Raw genomic sequence first — 15450 nt, forward strand, 5'->3', positions numbered from 1 at the left:
TGTGGAGTGTTGTTTGGTCTGGATTAACACAAGAGCAAGATAAAAACTTGTGATTCTTTTACTATTATGTGCAATAAAGAAGTAGCAAGGTCCAGAACATATTTTTGCATATTCTTGTATGTTAGTATTGACCTATTTGTTTATGACTAGCATTTGTATTGACACTCATAGTAGAGAATTTAGTATTTGTTTGCATATTGTTGTTGACATACAATATGCAAGTATTTTTTTTATAAATCACCATAATGGTTGGATTAGGTTTCAGTCCTAATCATTTTATTGCATTCAAAAGAGGTTACAAAAGAAGGGTGAGAGCATTTATCATATCACTTATTGTGTATTTTCCTTTGCAGACAGGTGATGCCAGTGATAGTAGTCGTAGTGACAATCGTTGAAGTTCCATGAATAGTTGCAGGTCATTTCTTGAGTATGGATGCTAGTGAACCCTTTTCATCAATAAAAGCAAGATTAGCGAATGACAGTTTTTGTAGTGATTTGAAGTTTCTTGTAATCGTAATGGTTGAAGTGAATGAGATGTTTCAATTTAGTTTGTACAACTAATAGTACACTTTATGATATATTTTTTTGTTGAAATATTTGTTATTTCTTAATACTAATAAGCCCTTTTAGGTTTGACTATGATGTACATGTTAATTAGTCATTAATATTTAAAATAGATTTTTCCTAGCATAATGCTCTAGAAGGTTACATGTTCATAAATTACAGGGGTTAGAACTCCTGTTGAACTTAATGTAAAATTCATGATTTGTGAGGGTTTTGACTCCCAAAGTTCACAAATTGCAGGGGTTTTGACTCCTAGATATTTAAGTGCAGTTTTATAGATATACATTTGTGGGTTCAAAACCCCCAGTAATAAGCCCCCGCTAATGGTAGCAGGGGTTCGTCCAAAACTCCTAGGACTTAATTGTGGCACACCTAATTGCAGGAGTTCTCTCAACTGTCGCAACACTAAATTGTGGGGGTTACTGACCGTCAGAACATGTAATTTTAAGGCATAATACATAAAAATAGCCCTTTAACTTGGCTTCAAATCACATTTATGCCCTTCAACTTTGGATGTGCACAAGTAGACACTTAAACTTGTATAAAATTGAACAAATAGACACACATGTCCTACATGACATCCTACATGTCATATTTTGTCCTACGTGGTGTCCTACGTGTATTGTGCCATGTAGGAATCATATGTTTACTTGTTCAATTTTATACAAGTTTAAGTGTCTACTTGTGCATATCCAAAGTTGGAGGACAAAAACGTAAAATGAAGCCAAGTCAAAGGGCACATTTATGTATTATGCCTAATTTTAACCCCCGCAATTTAGGCGTTTTTTTTGTAGTGTTTAATTGACTGAAATGATTTGAGCTAATAAATAGACAGACCAACCTAACCAAACTTAAACAGATGGAACGAATTGAGTTTGATTTTGTCCCCTCTACTTTAATGTGTAAACAAATTGTATTAAAACTTTTAACAAAAACTAACTAATCATAGACGAACACAAATACAGTTCAAATATTTTACTCCTAGTAGTGAAATACCTTTGATGAAAGTTATATGACACTCTCTCAAGTTTCCCACGTAGATCTATGAAAAAATGAACCAAATGGGAATCCTAGGTCACCGCCTCTCAGGTCCCTCGACTGATTCGCTGAGTCACAGGCAGCGCCTCAGAAAGCACGGGCGAGCTGTATAGCGGCTCCAGCCACATTGACAATAGTCCTTCATTCCGACTTAGAGTGCTCCCCCTTTACAAGACTTCCTCCCACCAGAAGAAAGATTGATCGCGATGAGTCTAGGTATGAGTAATTTTAGGGGCTTCTTCATTATCATTGAAGCAATCAACAATGATTGTGGAGTCAATTGCCAAACATCCTCAAAATGTTGATATATTCTTCTATTTTCTTTTTAACTTCCATAGTTTTCATACTAAATTACTCAAATTACAAAGTTTGATCACTGTGACTAATAATGTATAAGTCAAATTTATCTTATCAACACACAAGTTTAACATCTTTAATGTGATATATGGAAAACCGCCATCGTATGAACATGATAGAGGGAGTATGTTTTTTATTTCAAGTTCATAAGAACACTAAGGATAACAAAGTTTATTATTTTGTAACTTATTAATTACTTAGGAACACACGTTTTTTTTGCTAACTTCCAAAAATCCAGTATCAATTTGAGTTCACTATATATGGTAAAAACTCATACAATTACATCTAAAAGTGCTCTGTATAAGAAGGAAGAATAAATCCAGTACAACAACAATCACATTCAAGAGCCATGTATTCAAATATCCAGAGATTTTAATGTCGCATTTTAAAGTGTGATCTAGGTTTAAACGTGGTCGCCACTAAAACAACATAATAATTGTTTAAATCTCAAATAAATATCTAATGTCGCATTTTAAAGTAGAGCAACTTTCACATATAGTAAACATAAAAATCATAGTTGTATGTTACAAAAGAAGCAATTGTATAATCTGTTTCGGTATACATATACAAAAGAATCAATTGTATAATTTGTGTTTGTATAAAGCGAGAAAGAGAGAAAGACAAAAGAAAACTGGGCAGGGGGAAGATCTGTATTTGTATAATCATAAGTGTATAGGACGAAAATATATGTATTTGTATTTGTATATACAATTTTCTCTCGCTTTATACAAACACAAACACAATGTATACATTTGTGTTTGTATAAAGTGAGAGAGGTGAGTGAGAGTGGCGAGTAAGATCTGGGAGAGTGGCGAGCAAGATCTGGGAGAGGGGAGAGAGCGGAACGAAAATATATGTATATATACAATTTTCTCTCGCTTTATATAAACACAAATGCATTTTATACATTTGTGTTTGTATAAAAGGGAGAGACTGGCGAGAGTGGCGAGCGAGAAACCTAGGGAGAGAGGCAAATGGCAACAGTTTGCTACGGGTTACAATTAAATTAAACTGTGGTTATGACATTTAATTTGAATTAATAGTTTGTTATTATATACAATTTTCCCTTTAAAATAACCTAATAAATTTGTTAATAATAACTCTCATACTTTGCAATTAAAGAATAGGTGGTCGTATATGCAAAAATAATACCCAATTTTTATGAGTTGAGATCGAATTCATAAGGATTACGTTGTTCGTTCGTCAATTCAAATCTAACTTGTATTAAATATGTATTTAAATAGGGTGTTATGATCTTGATTGAGATATGGAAATTCAAATGGAAAAGAAAATAATCGAACACAATAGTTTTTGGGATTTTCTGATTTATAACTGGAAAATTAGAGACAAGGATATCTACTACATGGAAATTAAAACTACATTTAATGGAAACTAACTGAAGAACTCGCCATAGCCATTAGGACCTACAGATTTAGATGAGAAAAGAATTTAGAAGGAGATTGAAAGGAAGAGAAGAGAAGAGAGTCTATTAGAAGAGAGAGAGGAGCACGAGAATAATACCAATTTGATCAATGCCCGTTTTGCTCTTCCAGGAACTTAGTTATAGGATGCTCACGTGCAATCACAGCCCTTCAGCTTCATTAACTCCAATTAAATCTCGTACATCCAGGTGTTATAATCCTATTCGTCATTTCTTTATTCTTCACTTAGCTCATTTATTCAGGTCATGACATAGGGGAATTGGTAACAAGGAATTTGCTTCAAGACTGAAAATCAAGATCACTTTATAAGCAACACGGTAAGAGATTTATCAAGTTGGAAAACAACTAGGCAGAGGCGTATCTAGAGGGGGTGCCGTGGGTTCACGTGAACCCATGCTCCCCTCTCTAGATCATATATAGTAGTGTCATATTTTTTTAAAATATTTAAATATAGATGTATGAACCCATGTTCAAAGTATCATATAATAATACGATGATGATGATTGGGTGCACCTATCTATGTGAGGATAGAAATTTAAATTTTATATCTATATGTTGTCTTTTTGAGTAACACATCTTCAAGTGGTTCTCAGTTATACTTTTAACATTTCAACTAATTTTGCTTTTTTCCCCCTTTAATCTTTCAAAATTTTCAACTGTGTTACATTGCAAATTCCTAAAAAATTTAGCACTGTAAATTTTTTATATAATTAAATCAAATGTGTATATTAAAATTTAAAACTAGTAGTATTATATATTTTGGACCTATAAGTTTTAAAATTTAATGGTTCATATTAATAATCAAAAAGTCAAATCGATCAAATTTATATTTAAGATACATTTTTTCATAATCGTGCACCCATCTAACCGAAATCCTGGATACGCCTCTGAACTAGGGTATCTGCAATTTCGATGGAGCTTCAACTTAATAGGCGATAATTAGTGAGAAAAATTTAGAAATAGCAAACATAATAGACATATTAAGGCTCTATAGTTATAGTTTCGATCATTACACTTCATACCTATAGTTTTGTTTGCTATGGAGACTGCGGTTTGTATATTTTCTTGCAAATATACAAAGAGGGTAACTATATACAAATTATGTATTTATACATTTAGGACTTTGTTAGAACTCTGTTTATATATTTTGCTTGCCAATTTATAAACAAGATAATTTATTGTGAATTCTTCATAAATCGTATACAAAATAGATAGGGTAAGCATATACAAATTCTATATTTATACAATCAAGCAAATTATACAAATTAAACTAATAGCAAAATTTAAGGAAACTATAGCTACAAATCACAATTTTACAAAACAATAGCTATAGCATTTAATATCGTTTAAATGCTTGTTATTCTGCACAATTTTCTCATTAAGTCACAACCAATCAATACATGGATAACATTTGTCTAACACTATATCCAAATCCTGACCGTCTGTATTTGTGCCTGCAATTGCACCTCTGTCAGACACATGTCCACTTCTACTCAACCCAGTGCCCATCCCAACTTCTTCTGTCTTATGTCGGTTCCTTGTCAGTGTGTTTAGTGATATTTATCTCAAATTCTTGTTTCTTCTTGTTCAAAGGAATGTTTGTCCATAAAAGAATAAGCGCCTTAAATCTCTTCTATTAGAATTAAAACATCGCAATAATTTATGAATAAGAGTCGAATAAATTGGTAAAATACCAATTTATTAGTTAATCACATATCATTTCAATTAATTAGATGTCAAAATATGATAAGACATACTAATAACTGATTCAGAGTTATTAGGAGTATCCCCAAAGTATTTCACGAGATAACAAGGGAGGGTAACTAGACAAATTCTTCGACAATTCAATATGAAAGGAATGTCAAAGAACACTAAAATTATTAGTTATTTATGGCGAACATTTATATACACTATGTTACGTTAATGTCACAATACACATAACACCTTATTAAATTTTGAGACGTCCAAGGATTTCTTTTTAACAATATTCTACTATTTCATATATTATCCTACACAATTTTTTATATGCTCAAATAAATTGACATATTTTACAAACTAAATTTTATTTTTATTTTTATTTTTAAAAATGCGTATCATGTATACATTAATTAATTTGATATATAAAGAACGGGCATATGTAAGTTTGACCAATACTAAATCACCAAAATTCTACGAGGTATCAAGATTAAATGTGACTTTAATTTCAAGGAGCAATCACATCACACTTTTCGGGCAACTAGCTTGAATCTCTTGGATATCAATTTAATTAAGAACTTCGAAAATCCAAATGCAATTAATTATTTTTAAGGTGACTTAAACATTCTTAATCATTTGAAGTTAGTTAAGGTAGTTGAGCTCCAAAACCACTTTGAACCTACATGTTTCTCCTTGTTATTTTCCCCTTTTGATCTATAAATTACTTCTAATTAGTAATATCTTCTATATCCAACATCAAGTTTCTATACTTGCACATTCCCTTTTAATTACTTATTCTCCAAAACTTTAAAATTCATTACAAAAATGGAAGGGATAAAACTATCGTCAATTTTGATTGTTGTTTTAATGGTTTTCAGCACGCAATTAGTTTACGGGCAGATTAGTACAGCGTGTAGCGCGGCAATGCTACGTAGCTTTAGCCCTTGCATAAACTTCATTAGCAATGGTGGGAGCAATAATTCTTCACCAACTTCAGATTGTTGCCAATCTCTCAAGTATGTTATGAGCAATGGCACAGATTGCCTCTGCCTTATTGTTACTGGAAACGTTCCTTTTCGCGTTCCCATTAACAGGACTTTAGCTATTTCCCTCCCTAAAGCTTGTAAAATGGATGGTGTCCCCGTTCAGTGCAAAGGTAATTAAATGAGTGAGTTAACTTCAGTGACCATACGTGAAATTAAACTCGTTCCAATTGATATTAGGTCACTAATTTCTGACTTGTTGATTACATTGCATGCAGCATCACCTTCCCCTGTTCCAGCTCCAGGTACCAAAGTTGCTCAATTTATTAAATTTTGACACCATCCTTTCTTGATTTTTGTTTAAACAAGGGAATAAGATGATTAAATCTTCATTTGGTTACAGGTCCAGCTAGCTTAAGACCAACTAGGTCACTTCCATCTCCTAGTCCTAAAGGTAACTGAAACTCTGCGTTTCTGGTGATTTTTCCTTGGAGTCTAACATATATATGGCTTATGAGTTGGTATTGTTTGTTTCACATTTTGCAGCTGCTAAAAATGTTCCTCAACCATACACACCTCCTCTAAGACCAGTGGCTAATAAAAGACCAAATTTAACACCACCTCCAATAGACATCTTTGGAGACCCTGATACAAATTTAGGATTTAAGCCTAATTTGATACCATCAGCAGCACAGAGTTCCCAGAGATTTTCAGTTTTTGTTCTTCTAGCAGCCTGTGGGGTAATGGCTTTGCAGTTCAACTGAGCTGGCAACTCAATGTAAACAAATTTTATAAGTGTTGAATATAACGAATTTGAGGTTTCAAGGTGTCAGCTTTTATGTAAATTTTGAGCTTGAATTTTGCACATCATTTTATATATAGAGAGAGATAGATAGATAGCATCTATACATGTAGCTAAAATGCAGGCATTCCTGCGATTGAAATTTTTCAAAATGCAATAACCGCACATTCTAGTGCAGAATCTGAAAAGGTTCTCTGAGTTTTGAGGTTCAATATAACCTCCAAAAGATTCACCCACTAGCATAATAGAGTAAGTAGTTATTTCCAACCATCAGACCATTCAGCTTCATCCATAACAGGGTCCGGGATGTAATCTGTTTGGGGCATTGTACCTTGAACATCAGGAGATGGCTGAAGACTATGTTTCTCTTCATTGACGCAAGTGCCTTCCTCATTCCAATTCTTAGCTAGTTCCCCTTCATCTTGGTCCCAATTGTTGACTTGTCCCCCTTGGTCTTGGTCCCAATCGTTAACTTGTCCCGCCTGGTCTTGGTCCCAATCGTTAACTTTTCCCGCCTGGTCTTGGTCCCAATCATTAGCTTGTGCTCCTTGACAGTCCCAGTTATTTACTTGTGCCCCGACATCATTCCAATTATTTGCCTGTTCCGAGTCGTCTTGAACGATCTCCAGTTTTTCAGGTAAGAAGCAGCCCTTGTAGGAGCCATTGTCTGCGCAATACCACAAAAGCTTGTTCCAGTAGGGATCCTGCCATATCGTATACGTTAATAAGAATTGGTATTTCTCACTAATAGATAGAACAATTGGCAAAATATGTCTCAAGATTCATAATTTTTAGCTCATCATAAGCCCATAACAAATTCAAGAGGAAAGTCACCTTTTCTAATTCAACTTTTATCAATGACTCAATAGGTATCACCTCCAAAAATGCCAACAAAAGGTACCACCAGGATAAGGAAAGTTTTCAGAAAATAGATAGACAGAAACTCCACCTTTACTATGGCATATCAAAAAAAAGAAAAAACAAACACAATGGCATATCAAAAAAAAGAAAAAACAAACACAATGGCATATCAAAAAAAAGAAAAAACAAACACAATGGCATATCAAAAAAAAGAAAAAACAAACACAATGGCATATCAAAAAAAAGAAAAAACAAACACAATGGCATATCAAAAAAAAGAAAAAACAAACACAATGGCATATCAAAAAAAAGAAAAAACAAACACAATGGCATATCAAAAAAAAGAAAAAACAAACACAATGGCATATCAAAAAAAAGAAAAAACAAACACAATGGCATATCAAATCTACATTGGTGCTACAAATCGCAGTAGCAGAAATAAATACAGAATCACCTTGCAGATGATGTGTGGATTCCCGATAACTACAAGCAATGATCTGGCTCTTGTAACAGCAACATTGAACCTTCTCGGATTGCTTAAGAATCCTAAATAATGGACTCTGTCAAAGTCATTATGCTGTATCGTTGACCGGACGGTCGATATGATAATAACTTCTCTCTCCTGACCTTGAAATTGCTCTACGCTGCCAACCTTTATATTAGCCCAATCAAAGCTCTCAAGGGCTGTTCTTATTTTCAGTACTTGCTGCCTATAAGGTGTTATCACCCCAATGTCTTCCTCTTTCAGACCTTTGTTCCCTATCAGATCTCTGATGATCTCTACTACCTTGCTTGCTTCGATCCTGTTGAACCATGATGGGTTGTTTCCTTCCCTTTCATCACAACCTTGTATGCCAATGAAAAGCAACGGAAATTCCTTGTTTGGAAGCATGTCCACCCAAGTCTGGGTAAAAGTTTTATCTTCTTTACATGGGATCAACTCTCCTTCATAAAACATTTCTGAGGGAAGCTGCAGAATTACTGGATGACACCGATAGTTCCTTACTAGTCTGGTAGCATAATTTTCGTTGAGCGCACCATATAACTGGCATTCAAATAACCTTTCCATAAATGAAGTTGCCAATCCATAATTTTCAGCATCTTTTGAGAAAACTATGGGACCAAGTTGCTGTGGGTCACCAGCAAGTACAACTACTGTCTCTTTCTTTAAAAGATGTGACAGAGGAACCATGGTATCAGGCTCTGATGCCTGTCCTGCCTCATCCAAGAAAATATGAGAGAAGTGTCCCCGTTTGATGCCTTCTGAATAAAGAAGACATGCACTAGCATATGTAGATATGATAACCCTATATCTTCTAAGGTCCCTGAGAAGAGGGCACTTAAAAGAATTATCTTCAGCATTGCAAAAACGCAGGTAACTAGGATTCACATCATCTAAAGGACGTGTGAGTGCATTCAACCTAAAAATCTCATGCTCCTGCACTTCAACATTCTGCTGACTGACAAGTTTTTCAAGTATATGGTCTGCAGCACTATTTGAAGGTGCACAGACAAGAACTTGAGTATCTTTCCTCATAATATGTAGCTGGATGATAGCTTCTATAAGAGTCCTTGTTTTGCCTGTACCAGGAGGCCCATGGATAACATATGGAGCCCCTCCTTTGCACCCAAGAATCTTTTCAACTGCACTTGTTTGTTCCTTGTTAAGCATACATGAATTAGGTGCCAGTCTAGCAGCTTGTATATTTCTCTTTCTGGATATGCCTGATGGAAAGAGAATTTCTCCATTTAAGCTTTCTGTAGCTTCAATGGCTTGATGTAACCTCCGCACACCCGTACGATTGAATGAAAACTGCACATTGTACAGATTTCCAGGAACATGATTGATGTGGAATTCTTCATCAAACTTCAAATATACTTCTTCCGCCTCAACTCGGTGGATATAACCCTGTGCAAGAACCACCAAAATCACCAAGTTTATGTTAATACATTTATTCTCCTTTTGATCTATCAAGTTCATGTGTAAAATCTTGCTGATATATAATCATTTTTCCTTAAAATTCTTCATATGCATAACTTAGACAAAAAGTGGAACTTTTAACATGTATCATATAAAGGGGGTGCTATGCATGTGTCATTGCGCAGCTTAATTTCCCTAAAGACTAAATATTGGAATCCATTGAATTTCCTCATTCCCAAGTATTTGAACCTCGGGCCTTCGGTTGATTGTACTAACATGCAACTAAGCAAAAAACAGCTAGACATAACAGCCAGGCATCACAAAAGTTGTCAACCTTTCTAGTAAAATAGATGAAAATGAAATTAATAACAGAAACAAAGTAAAAAAAAGACTCAAGGAAGAAAACAAAAAGCAATGTTGATGTTCTACCACGACATCCATAGTTGTAAAGATCAATATGAATATTTCAAGAGATGTGATTTTAAAGGTAATAGGAAGACAACACAAGGACCTTATCTAGCAGAGATTTGGATGTATAAAGGCAATACATAGATAGCCCCTCCCACTTGGCTTAAAATTCCTTTTGGCACCTTAACTTAGTCAAGCACCATTTTCACACCTCATGTACCCTTGAATTGTATCATGAACCACGTTATGCTGACATGGATCTATCATCTATATATATTTCTCACTTTTATCAGGTGCGTAGAATGACTTTAACAGAAATAAGTGAGGCCCACTCCTTAATATCACCTTTTACATTTCTTTCCTGTGATTCGACCTTTTTTCTTTCTTTTCTCCGACCTCTTCTTGACAGATCAACTGTTTCTTCCGTCTTTTTGAACATAAGAAAAAGAAAGACAAAGTCCAGTTGCCGAAACAGAGAAAATTTTGAACAAGACTGTGAGATCATTGAGCTCAAAGAAAGAGGAAGTCTTCAATCCTTTTAAAATATTTCTTTGAAACGCATGTAGCTAATACACAGTTGGAGCTTGACCATTATAAGACATAGAGAAAATGGCCTAAAAGGATTAATTTGCAATTTTTGGTGATAGATACTAGTGCACGTGGCTATGCTTGCACAAATATGCTTCAAATTCTTTGAATCGATCTTAACAGATTCTACTACATAAATAAAAATTTATCACAATGAAATTCTCGATGCAATCACGATACGAAGCTTTTTTGCATTTTTCTAGATGATATTGTGATCTATGATGAAATTTCTAGACCCATGTTTACAATTTTTCTCAACAATTTATAGAGACAATCTGGGAGGTGAAATGGAGCTTTGAAGTAGTGGTGTTGCTGATCAATATAGATGGTAGAGGAAAAGGACTGAAGAATTTTAATGTCGGAATGGTAAGAATCTGAGCTGGTGGAAAAGATGATACTGAGAGATGCGGAAGTTTTGACCTTCTGGGGGGAGGTTCTTAAAAATTATTGCATCTTCTTGTTTCCTTTTTCAGCTCAAAAGCCCCTTTTTCCTTTTTCTTGCATTAGTTTGATGAGAAGCTACGCGGAATTATCTTATTTGTCATATTTGACAGATAACCGCATGTAAGTTCCCGCGTCATGGTTTACTTAGGGGTTACCATTCAAAGGTCTAAAAACACAGTTTACACATATATGGGTGTTCAAATGGTCTTGGCTAAGTTGAGGTGCTAAAACAAAATTTCAAGCCGAGTTTCAGGGGCTATCTATGTATATGGCCATGTACAAATACATCAAATGACTCTTTGCAACTTTTAAAATCTACATGTAAAATGGATTGTAATAATTTTTACCAAATTATGCAGTAAAGAGAGCTTAAATTATCAAGTAGCAGCTTATGATATAAAACAAAGCACAAATATGAATGCACCTGGTAAGGGGTGGTCTCACTAGCATCTGCAGAAGCTATCCTTGCAAAGATAAAATCTCCATAAACAAGTGATGGCCTCCTCTCGGCTAGCCCTGGGACATCAAGGGACAAAAACTGTAGTCCTTTGCGCTTCATGGTGACTGACTCCATATCATAGTCCCTCATGTCTTCCTGATGCAAGAAACTATAAGATATTAGTGCTACCCAAAATCAAGTATTACTTCAAATCAAAATCTGAACACACACCTCCATCTTGATTTCTTCAATTGCTAGTAAAGTTCTAAAATAAGCAATGTAATTGTCTCTTCTTAAACCTTCCCCAATAACATCAGGAAATTGTTTCTTCTCTATCATTTCCCTTATATCCCCTGGAATTGGATATGAAGGAAGTCTGTATCTGAATCCTCGATTTGGAGCCCTTGTAGGACGAGAACCCACAACAAATGCATTTGCAGCATAAACATCTACTGCTGGTACTTTCTTCTTTCTGTCTCTGTGGAATGGCCTCCTCGAAGCCAGAGACTGGGAAACCTTATCCTCAGCCAAGACAAAAACTAATCTTTCTATGGTGTCATCACCCACATTGAAATGCACAGCTGATGTGTGCAATCCAATTTCTTTGGGTTTACAAGTCAGCCATATTGTAAGTGTTTGACCTGGTCGTAACATTCTATCCTCTAAGCTAAAGGATTCCATGAATTCTTCAACATATTGCACATCAGAACAAGCAGTTGGAGGTTTCATCAGAGAAAGAGTGAATGAATCCTCAGGTTTTGAGTCATAGATCTTAATTGACCACAGCTCCTGGGTTTCATTAGTGGTATTCTCTATTGTGACTGAATCGACAACAGTTTCCCCAACAAATCCTGATTTAGGTTTTCCTGCTACCAGCCGAAATGGAACAGATACAACAACTATATCACTCTCTTCATTTGGATTGTAGCTACCAGCTGATTTATATTTGTCAAAGTCGACAAATCCGATGTCTCCTTTATCAGTAATAGTTGAGTATTCATCATCCGACTTATAAGAAATTGTGCCCATGAGTAATTAAGATGAATTTCAAGAAGAACCTGCAGTTTTCAACCAAAGTTATTGTACGACTGACAATTTTTAAGATTCATGGAGAAAGTAAACCTGAATTAATTGCCACAACAAAGTAACCCTACTTAACACTTGAACCGAATCATTTTTACACAAACAATCTGATCGTCCAAATAAATCTAAGAAAGAAAATTTAAAATGAAAATGATGAAATAGACTAACAATCAGCAAATCACCAAGCACTTTAGATTGGGTAACAGATGAAAATCCAAGACTCAATTCAAAAACTTTCATGAAAAAGAGTGCTAAGATGAAATGCCATTTTCATTTGAAAATGCTAACGGTTAGTGTGAGCTTATACATGCGGTTATGCACTCTTTGAATAGGAATCTGCTTTCTAAAAGATCCTGGCTTTCGTACTTTGGTGGGTCTCTGAGATCCTTTCAATGACCTATGTTGAAGGGATATCTATCTAATCCGATCGATTGTGTAAAGCCCGTGGTAGCAACGGAACCGTACAAGGCATTATATTGATACACAGCCAGTATTTGCATCCAACTTTTACACATTAATATTCAGGTCAGTCAGTCCGTAAATAGGTACAGACAACCTTACTTTTTAAGTAAAATAATCTTAAAGTAAGCATACCAATGTTGTATTTGTGGATTATTCATGTATGCAACATATTTCGAAACTAATTCATGTATGTGACATTGTTATGAAAGAATCATCAGTTAGCATAATGACATAGCACAAATGACTATGGGCAGCATTAAAATATACATGGGTTGTCAATGTAAGTTCTCCTATTTGATACTTCAGGTGAATAATTACCCACCCATCCAGTTTTTTCGATACCGTGAAAGTACAGATAAACGAGCCTAATCAACTTTTCTGAACTATCACAAGGTTCCAAGTTAATGATCATAAACAGGTTATAGTAACACAAGGGCTAATTGCTCTTCATCTATTAATTTACTCAACTCCACATTGACAAAAGGCAAGTACTTTAGGTGAAGAGAAAATGATTCAATCAGGGTTTCTGGATACTTCACTCAAAGGGGACGAAAATTGCATCAAAATTAGGCCAAATTTTACAAAAACTTTTATAAAGACAACAGACTGAGTCAGACATGACCAATGCGTGAAAATCGACATGACCAACACATGAGTTTAAAAAAAAAAATCACAAATTTCAAAAGTAGAAAAGGGAAAGTTGCAATTAAAATCAAACCCGGATATCCATACACATAAAAAACGAAAACCCCCACAATCACAAATCAGTTAATTGGTTCAGAAAACTGAAAATGCAGATCAAATTAAGCAGATAAAGAAGAAAACCCACCTCGATTTTGATCTTGAATAAAGAAGAAGGGTTTATGAGAAATTGTGGGTTGTCACCAAGAGACAAATGTAGATGAAATTCTCCAGTTGCTAACACAAATTATTGCAATAATTTAGAGATTACAAAGGAGACAAAAGGGGCCTGAGGGAATTTGACAATTCCACAAGACAAAGTTAATAAGTAGTGGACTGAACAGGAATTGCGCGACAGAGTGTGATACAACAGTCTCTCTCTCTTTTTGGTTTTAACCAATCAATTTTTCTTTCAATTATTATTCAAATTATAAAATATTTTTTTAGTTTGCTATGTTTGGTTAGTCAAAATATTTGAAAAATACTCTCATTCTTTTTTAGTTGTCTACTATACTAAAAAAAAGTTGCCCAACTTGATTTGATAATTATCTAAATTAGAGAAATTGATTAATTGAAAATAATTCATTATTAATGTCTTCCCATCATAAACAAAAGAACTAAAATAAGATTATTTAAAATATTTTCTTCGAAAACTCGATGAACTAATTGATTATCTATTTCAAGTATCAATAATTATTAGTAGGGCATAATACATGAATGTGTCTCTTAACTTGATCTCATTTCATATTTACGCCCTTCAATTTTATGTATGCATAAGTAGACACTTTAACTTATATAAAGTTGAAAAAGGAGATACATGAGTCATACGTAGCATAATACACACAGGACACCAAGTAGGATTAAAATTATCATGCAGGATGTCACGTATAAAGTTAAGCAAATAGACATATGAGTCGTTCTTTTTGGTGTATCTATTTGTATGATTTTACTCAAAGGCCATAAGATTTCCTCAAAGTTCATCATGTGTGATCAGTCTGTCGAAATCTCCATCTTCCAATACAATGCCTTTTGCTTTTCATGCTTTTGGTAAGCTTCTTATCGACTTCTTTACCCGTTAACAGGGGATTACATAAGTTGAATTGATTTGATTTGTTATTAAAAAACAACTAAATCAATTACTATGTCAGTTTATTAAATTTATAAATCAAATCAAACCAACATAAAGTCTATTTTTTAAATTTCAATTTTAGTCTGTTCTTTGTTTTCTTAGTTTTTTCAATAATCTAAATTTTTTTTATAATTATATTGTAATTGAAAAAGAGATCAAATATGTTTTACTCTTGCATGTGTTAATAGGCAACTTATCTTCACTCATTCGTTAGATTTTTCCTTAACTTCGAAACTCAAATTTATTGAAAAATGACCAATTTTCATTATATTTGAGCTCTCCAATTTTTCAATTGATAAACATAGAATTATGGAAAGAAAAATTTAAGAACATTTCACGTAAGTTTGTCAAAGAAAATATGGAACTTTTCTATTTCAAAACTTCTCAATATAATTAATATAATAATGTAAGCATTATACAATGTGAAATTAGTAATGAAAGAATTATAATGTAAGGATAGGAAATGCAAATTGATAAAGATTAGAGGAGATCACAATTCCTTTGAATATATATATATATATATATATATATATATATATATATATATGTGTGT

The 15450-nt window shown here is 34.0% G+C and overlaps 2 protein-coding genes and 1 long non-coding RNA gene across 3 annotated transcripts in view; 2 read left to right on the top strand and 1 right to left on the bottom strand.

Moving 5' to 3' along the window:
* The window catches only part of LOC107061253 (uncharacterized), a 7812-nt gene extending 7258 nt beyond the window's left edge, over positions 1 to 554 (top strand). Inside the window, exon 4 of the long non-coding RNA XR_001473883.1 lies at positions 354 to 554. This is a non-coding gene — a long non-coding RNA (uncharacterized lncRNA). The remainder of the gene's footprint in view (positions 1 to 353) is intronic.
* Positions 555 to 5859: 5305 nt separating this feature from the next.
* On the top strand, positions 5860 to 6895 carry LOC102582306 (non-specific lipid-transfer protein-like protein At2g13820). Its single transcript, XM_006350586.2, has 4 exons — positions 5860 to 6252; positions 6358 to 6384; positions 6483 to 6533; positions 6626 to 6895. The coding sequence occupies exons 1-4, from the start codon at positions 5922 to 5924 to the stop codon at positions 6841 to 6843; spliced, it is 627 nt and encodes a 208-aa protein (XP_006350648.1). The 5' UTR covers positions 5860 to 5921; the 3' UTR covers positions 6844 to 6895.
* Positions 6896 to 6932: 37 nt separating this feature from the next.
* Positions 6933 to 14118, bottom strand: LOC102582644 (probable RNA helicase SDE3). The gene is made up of 5 exons (XM_006350587.2): positions 13917 to 14118; positions 11774 to 12600; positions 11528 to 11698; positions 8197 to 9651; positions 6933 to 7585 (listed from the first exon to the last, which is right to left on the bottom strand). Exons 2-5 carry the CDS (start codon positions 12569 to 12571, stop codon positions 7139 to 7141), a joined length of 2871 nt encoding a protein of 956 aa, XP_006350649.1. The 5' UTR covers positions 12572 to 12600; positions 13917 to 14118; the 3' UTR covers positions 6933 to 7138.
* Positions 14119 to 15450: the final 1332 nt, after the last annotated feature.

Source organism: Solanum tuberosum, unplaced genomic scaffold (assembly GCF_000226075.1).
Source record: "Solanum tuberosum cultivar DM 1-3 516 R44 unplaced genomic scaffold, SolTub_3.0 scf00125, whole genome shotgun sequence".
Lineage (NCBI taxonomy): Eukaryota > Viridiplantae > Streptophyta > Magnoliopsida > Solanales > Solanaceae > Solanum > Solanum tuberosum.

Excerpts from the sequence above, each read along its gene's own strand:
- LOC102582644 (XM_006350587.2), bottom strand. The coding sequence starts at position 12,571 with ATGGGCACAATTTCTTATAAGTCGGATGATGAATACTCAACTATTACT. Across the intron at positions 11,699-11,773 it reads TTGAAGAAATCAAGATGGAG|GAAGACATGAGGGACTATGA; the intron begins GTGTGTGTTCAG and ends TTCTTGCATCAG. Across the intron at positions 9,652-11,527 it reads GTGAGACCACCCCTTACCAG|GGTTATATCCACCGAGTTGA; the intron begins GTGCATTCATAT and ends GTTCTTGCACAG.
- LOC102582306 (XM_006350586.2), top strand. The coding sequence starts at position 5,922 with ATGGAAGGGATAAAACTATCGTCAATTTTGATTGTTGTTTTAATGGTT. Across the intron at positions 6,253-6,357 it reads TGTCCCCGTTCAGTGCAAAG|CATCACCTTCCCCTGTTCCA; the intron begins GTAATTAAATGA and ends CATTGCATGCAG. Across the intron at positions 6,534-6,625 it reads TCCATCTCCTAGTCCTAAAG|CTGCTAAAAATGTTCCTCAA; the intron begins GTAACTGAAACT and ends CACATTTTGCAG.